Here is a 6,820-nt window from a genome sequence, read left to right as displayed (position 1 = left end):
TCATAACAAACACTAAATTTCCATCTATTTATATCTGATGTTTTGCGGTGGGTGTTAACGCCATAATGCAAAAAATCTCTCTGTTTTTGATGTCGCGGTTGATCGCGCGATAATGCAAAAAAAAAGAGTCAAGAGTCTGAGTCGTTAAAAGGCTGCGTCGATTACCGATTACAATTAACAGTCTTTCATTCATGTTCCGCCTTCATTTTTCATCAATTTTAGCAACGGTTATTTGAGTACCGATTTTAAACACTTATATACTAGGACAACGGACTCTTTAAAAAACATTCAGAACAAAAATTTCATATAGTTGTTGTTCCCCAAATTTTAAATTTCATTTGCCGAGTTATTACAGATTTATTCGCACTTTAAAAACAGTCGCATAAGTGATGAAAGAAAAGTGCTCTGGTCGAAATCTCGTCGACGAATGAGTAGTCGCAAGTATATCCGAGGACAGCTTGTATCCCGAGTCAGTGTTTGTGGTACTCTGAGCCTATAAGCCTAATATGCCCCTTCGAAGCTCGTCTTCTTTCTCTTCGCCAATCAAGTCAAGTGTCAGTACGAGCGATTCGAGTTTGTCTGCTTCTTACTGCCCATTCCTATTTTACCATGCTTTTGTTATTTCTCTACATCCTAATCGCAAATATCCCGTGAGTACAATTGTGTTTATGAGAAGGCGTAAGATAACCAATAGAAACCAAAGAACGACTTTAAAACCTCTTCCAAAAAAGTGTCAATCAAAATGTTGCTGCTTAACTTCTAAAAAAACTCAAGACATTTGAATAAAGTTTGGTCATTTTTTCCTAAAAATCTGCTACTTTTTGGTACCTTGATGGGATGAAATTAAGCTTCGAAAGATCATCAGGCATAATTTTTAAAACAATTTTTAAATTGACTTCGAAACCGTCATCGTCATCCAATCAATTAAATTCACATTTGAAACTGAAACCCAAAAAATTTGCAAAAATTTGGTAGAATTTGAAATTTTCAAATTCACCAGGTCTGGTTAAGAACTTTGCAAAATATCTGATAGGAACTCAAATGGCTACTGCATAAACTAAGGTAATTGGCCAAAATACCATAAGCACACAAAAAAAAGGTCACTGAAGAATTGTATTTAGTTTTGAGCTTATTGGAAATATTGGAAACAAATATTCAGTCACAACAAAAACTACCAAAAGGATTTTGGAATTAAACATTTCACGTCTATTACTGTTTTGCGTTGACCACATTCATACAAAATCATAGTTGACTTAATGAGAAGCTTCTACCAGTTTTGTTGGCAAATTTATTACATGCAGGAAAAAATTAAAAACATCGGTTTTTTAAATCATTTAGTTGAAGAGACAAAAAATGAGCCGCTTTTCTTGAACTAATCAAAAATTGTCTAACTAGGTAGTTAAGGTAAAATATCAATTAAACTGGTCATGAAAACTAGTCTGAAACCAATTTTAGAATTGAAACATCAGTCTAAATAAGACCACTTTCTCAGACCAGTTTTCTCAGGGGCAATTTTTTTGATTTTTCTTCAAAAGCAAATCGCTAAAAATAGGGCGTTGGAATGGCAGTTCACTTGACACCCCTAGATATTTCTTTCCTTGTCAAGAAGTGGTTCGAACCAAGGGTGGATCTAGAATTTTCTCGAGGGGGGCGAATTTTCAAAAAATTTTGTCAATTTTTCCAAGGTTGAGCAAATTGAGTTTTCGGGCGGGCCCAGAACACTATAAAGACCCTATTTGGACAAAAAACTTTGCGCCGCAGGCAATTTTTTGAAAAAACAGGTCACAAAAGCCGTTTTTGGGCACTTTTTGGAAAAATTTGACAAAAAAAATCACTTTTTTTTGGCGCGCGCTCCCCTTCAAAATTAGTATATATGGGCACCGAAGGCGTTTTTTGAAAAATTTCAGGCTCGATTAGTCAAAAATTGATTTTTTAAAAACTATCAAAGGGGGAGCTTTTGGGTCGGCAGGGGATCGAATCCCTGAGGGGGCGTACGCCCCTAAATCCGCACTGGTTGGAATCATAATCGACAGTTTGTGATGCTGTTTCTCAGCCGAATATTTTATTCATAAATGCGAAATATTAACAACGATGTCTCTAGAAAAACTTTTTTTTCGTCGTTTGGGAGTGCATCTTTTTGCCTTGAAGTTTTGAGGTAAAAATGGAATGCAGTACTCCCTAAGAAGACAAAATTAAGACAGAGTGCAAAAAAGCTAAGTAAGGACTCAAATCAACCAAACAACTGTCGAAAAATAAGTATATTTTACGTAATTTTCGACGTCGTATATGATGACATATGACAAAATAACAGCTTGAGTTTTACCAAAGCATACCTCAACTAAACAGCAAATTTCTCAGCAATTTTAAGTTCCTGCTCAGTCTTGTTTTTACCTGAAAACTTTAAAACCAACATTTTCTTTGACTTTTGCATATAAACGATATGGATACATTTTTGTGCTTGCGGGCATCAGTGATACCAATTAATGCACGTTTTTTGTAATTTTTTAATTATATCTACCACTTAATTCTTTTGATTCTAAAACTTCCATTTTAATTTGGCAGAAGCTGTTTTGTACAGAAAAATGCGATACAGGCTTATATTGTGCCTTATGAGATTTGATTTTTTCTGTGGGGTGAATGGAAACCACAGAAAAGATAGTTAAATGTTTTTTGAACGTTTAATTTTTAAAGAAAAAAATTTTTAAGACCAGCATTACGGGACCAAACTATGCGCTGAAAAGTCGCACAATTTTGTGTCTGTGTGTTCTTGGATTCCAGAAACAAGTCTTTAAACATGTTAAATTTTGTCGGAACGATCATAAGAAATGAAAGAACAAAAGAAGAACAAAGGGAGCGTCCTTGTTGCGGAATCCGCTTACAATACACAAAAAGCACAGTTTGGCCTCAAAATAAGTAAACCAGAAACATCAAAGAACCACAAATGTCGTATATGATGACATATGACAGAATTACAACTTGAGAACTACCAAAGCATACCTCAACAAAGCACCAATTTTCTCTGCAATTTTAAGTTCCTGATCAGTCTAGTTTTTGGCTGAAAACTTAAGAACGAGAGTTTTTTTGACATTTGCATACAACCGCTGCGGAAAAATCACGTTGATTTTTTGTGTGGTTTGAATGAGAATCACAAGCAAAAAATTTAAACGTTTTTTGGACGCTTAAATTTTTGAAGAAAATGATTTTTGAGACAAGTAATTCAGAAAAATCAAGGGTTAGTCTTGACGGTAGCAGCATTATTAGCTTTGTAAAAAAAGTTTTGAGGTCTTACCAGGTTTCACCAGTTTAATTATAGACCCAAAAATATAAATTTGCAAGACACTGCAGTTTTTTTTCAGAAACTTCCTCAGTGCATCAAAATCAAAAAGTTTTCAAAAACTTCATGTTGTTTTGAAACTTTGAGCAATTTATATCCATTTTTTTTATAAAACGCAAAAATTAGGCACAAAATATTTCAACATGGCGTTTTCACGCAGTCATACTAATGAGAATTTGGACCTCTTCAACAATATCCCCCTTTTGCGAAAGGGGGATATTCATTACTAGGTACCTCAGGGGGATATAGTTAAATAGTGAAATCAAATAAACTCTGGCTCTTAGCTTTGCTTTTCTATTATAGAAGAGGGATTATCGTTGGTACTTGATAATGATTGCTGAAATTTCAAAAAACAATTCAATATCACTTCAAAACTTTTGAGTTCTCATAAAAAAATTTCATGACTGACTTTTTTGATAGATTCAATTGATTCAAATTGATAAAACTGAATCATTAGGTTCAATTTTCAGTCGTCCTCACGTTTGCCTAATTAAACTTGATAAGAATTACAAAGGGAAATTGCGAAAAATCAACATCAGTTTACAAGACTTTGAGTGTGAAAATTTTGTAAAACTCCCCCCGCACCGAAGTTTCTCCAATTATTATCTATTATCTGGCGATTTTATGGTCGAACAAAAAATTGTTCTTTTAATAATCAATTATCTGGTGATTTTGTGGTCGCAGAGTAGAATAATCGATTACATGGAGAAAAAAATTCATTAGAAAATTTTAATTTTATGTCGATTATATTGGATTTATAATAGATTATAATAGATTCCCGCACCGAGCGCCCATGGATCATAATCGATTATTTTGTCATAATATGTTCCGCAATAAAATGACAAAATAATCGATTATAATCCAATAAAAATGGATTATAATCCTAATATTTTTTTGTCAATAAAATCTATTATAATCAATTTTAATCGATTATAATGGATTTTTTCGAGGGGTTATTCATGAAATTTACAATTTATTTAAACTATCTTATTTTCTGTTTAGTGCAGTTAAAAAACTTGAAGGGCTGAAGGGATGAGGTTGAGGCATTCCCGCAAAATTTGCAATATTTTGCAAAAATAATCAATTTTAGTCCTAAAAATGAAATGAATTATAATCAATTATAATAAATTATAATGGATTTTTATTTCATATGCTTTTACTGCAATTTTATGGCAATAGCAATAGTTTTTGTTGCAATTTTTTGGCAGTTTTATGGCGAATACAATAGATTTTTATTGCGATTTTATGGCGATTTCAGGGCGAAAAAAAAATATATTTTGTTGAGATTATGTGGAGATAAAAAACATTTTAGTGGAATTATAAGGCAATATATTCTTGATGAAAATAATCAATTTTTTTTTTCTATTATAATAGAAAGTGTTGCTTAAATTGGTTACACATAATCAATTATAATGGCAACTTTTTCCACAAGAATTTCTCAATATAATCTATTTTTATCCGAGAAACTTCAGTGCGGGCCTTGTCCTGAAAAATTTTTGGTCAATACCAAAATTTTTTTTAGCACTGTTGGTTTTTCTGAGCCCGCATTTTCTGTTACCTCTGTTACCTGGCATTAATTTAGGTAGTTCAGCACTCTGCAGACATTAATAGTATCAAAAAAATGAGAGCCTCAAATATTAAAAATAATATATATTTTTCTTAAAAGCATGATGTTTTGAAAACTACCAGTTTGGCATATCTGGGATAAATTGGAGCCCTATATTCCTGTTGAAACGCGTAAGAGGCGTGTAATCTGGTTCAACAACCAATTCACCTGAACTGAAGCAAATTAAATGTAGTTTTTAAATGAAATGTAAAAATTGTCCTTTAGTTCTTGGGGCGTTTCTGTTGCCAAAATAGTTTACTCTACAATGTTTTCTAAAGTTTCACGTAGCTTTCAAATTTTAAAATCACCTATTTTGAGTCATTGTACAAAATTATTCAAGGATTTCTTTCTTTTTTAAGCAAAGATTTGTAAGAGAATTTGCGTCATCAAGAAAAATTGGTATGCGATCTAATTAGTGTATTCCAAGCATCTTTGCTTTTCATATACTTTACCTTGTAAATTTACTCGTATACCATAAATTAGGTTGTTTCTTCGAGTTAGACCGAAGGAAAGCAGGGCGAAAGACCTTATTCAGAACCTATACTGTGCGACATGTAAGCAGTAAGCTGAAAAAAATGGAAAATGTAAGGCTAACATAGTTCAGATTTGACGTAAAAATAGACCGACCGCGGTGACAATTTCTCTGGTTCAGTAAGATAAAAGTGCAAGGACGGTTTTTGGTTAAATGCTAAAATTTTATTGAGAATTAGTCCAACTTGTAAATTAGTTTGGGGTTATTTGAAAAAAGTTTAACGTTTTATTGTATCATGACACATTTTACTGTAAAGTATGCCAGATTGATAACCTAGAAAATCCTTTTTGAACGACAGCTCTTTTTGATTAAGGTTTCTCCCAGTATGTGTCTGGGGGTCTTTTGAAGGCCTATTCTATGAAAATTTGTTGAACTGTTCAATTATATTGTTTTTGTTTTAGAAGTTTCAGAATTACATCGAGTGACGCTCAGCAAACAGTAACATATCAAACCCAGGACAATTCAGGTGCTGCTGGCAAAACGACTGCTCCTTCTCTGCCATTGATTAAAATGACATCATCCTCCTCCGATTCATCAGCAACAAGTGCGCCGACTTCGAAGGCTGAAAGTGTGGTGCCTCCAGCGACTAAGAGAACTAAGCCGGATCGGATGCCCTGGAACATCACAGATATCATCACAGAGGGATACGATGCACGACTCAGACCCAACTTTGGATCGGGTGAGTCATCTTCAATTGAAACCAGTTCAAAATTAGATAGTTCAGTTCCAACATTTGACAATCAATATCTGAAAAAACAGCGTGCCTCTTTGAATCGTGATCAGTGAACTCACTGAATTTATGAGGCTAAATGGGAATTTGCAACTCAGTTCCTTCAATTTTCAATAAATAAGTATATATTTGAGCAAATCAAAAAAATAAGATCAAACACGTGACGTCAACTTGCTCCCGGATTGCTAATAAATACTAGCTATAGGTGACTCATTATTAATAAGTGCGCATCCACCTCTGATGCGAAGCGATTGTCTGACATGTACGCTTCACTGATTTCCTAATTACTTTATTGTGGCATTCTCATCCTTAATAAACTTCAACCTATTCTTAGCTCTTGAAGTCACCAATACCAATTTGGCACAAAAGAGCCAATTTAGAACCCACTGAAACGCAAGAACAGCTGATTGCTGCACAAGTATCACAGAATTTTACGAACATCGTTACCGTATTTTTTTCTTCAATTTTTCATTTTTTCCCATCGTTTTGCGATTGGGGAACTATGATTTTACAACAACAATTCAATTTTGCCGTCCAAATTGAACTGTACGATTTTCCTTGTCACTAGCAAAAGTTCTTTGAACTTCTTAATTGAAGCTCGAATCACGAGTGACTGAG

At 33.7% G+C, this 6,820-nt stretch overlaps 1 protein-coding gene across 2 annotated transcripts in view; it reads left to right on the top strand.

Annotated features, from left to right (window-relative positions):
• Window positions 1-547: 547 nt before the first annotated feature.
• The window catches only part of LOC134844658 (gamma-aminobutyric acid receptor subunit alpha-4-like), a 57,126-nt gene continuing 50,853 nt past the window's right edge, over window positions 548-6,820 (top strand). For both annotated transcript variants that reach the window (XM_063861457.1, XM_063861456.1), the window contains exons 1-2: window positions 548-650; window positions 5,874-6,151. In XM_063861457.1, coding sequence (XP_063717527.1) covers window positions 610-650; window positions 5,874-6,151 — 319 coding nt within the window. In that variant the 5' untranslated portion in view covers window positions 548-609. The remainder of the gene's footprint in view (window positions 651-5,873; window positions 6,152-6,820) is intronic.

The sequence above is a fragment of the Symsagittifera roscoffensis genome, chromosome 4 (assembly GCF_963678635.1).
Source record: "Symsagittifera roscoffensis chromosome 4, txSymRosc1.1, whole genome shotgun sequence".
NCBI classification, from domain to species: Eukaryota; Metazoa; Xenacoelomorpha; order Acoela; family Convolutidae; genus Symsagittifera; species Symsagittifera roscoffensis.
Note: the sequence above shows the minus strand (reverse complement) of the source record. Positions and strands in the feature narration are given on the sequence as shown.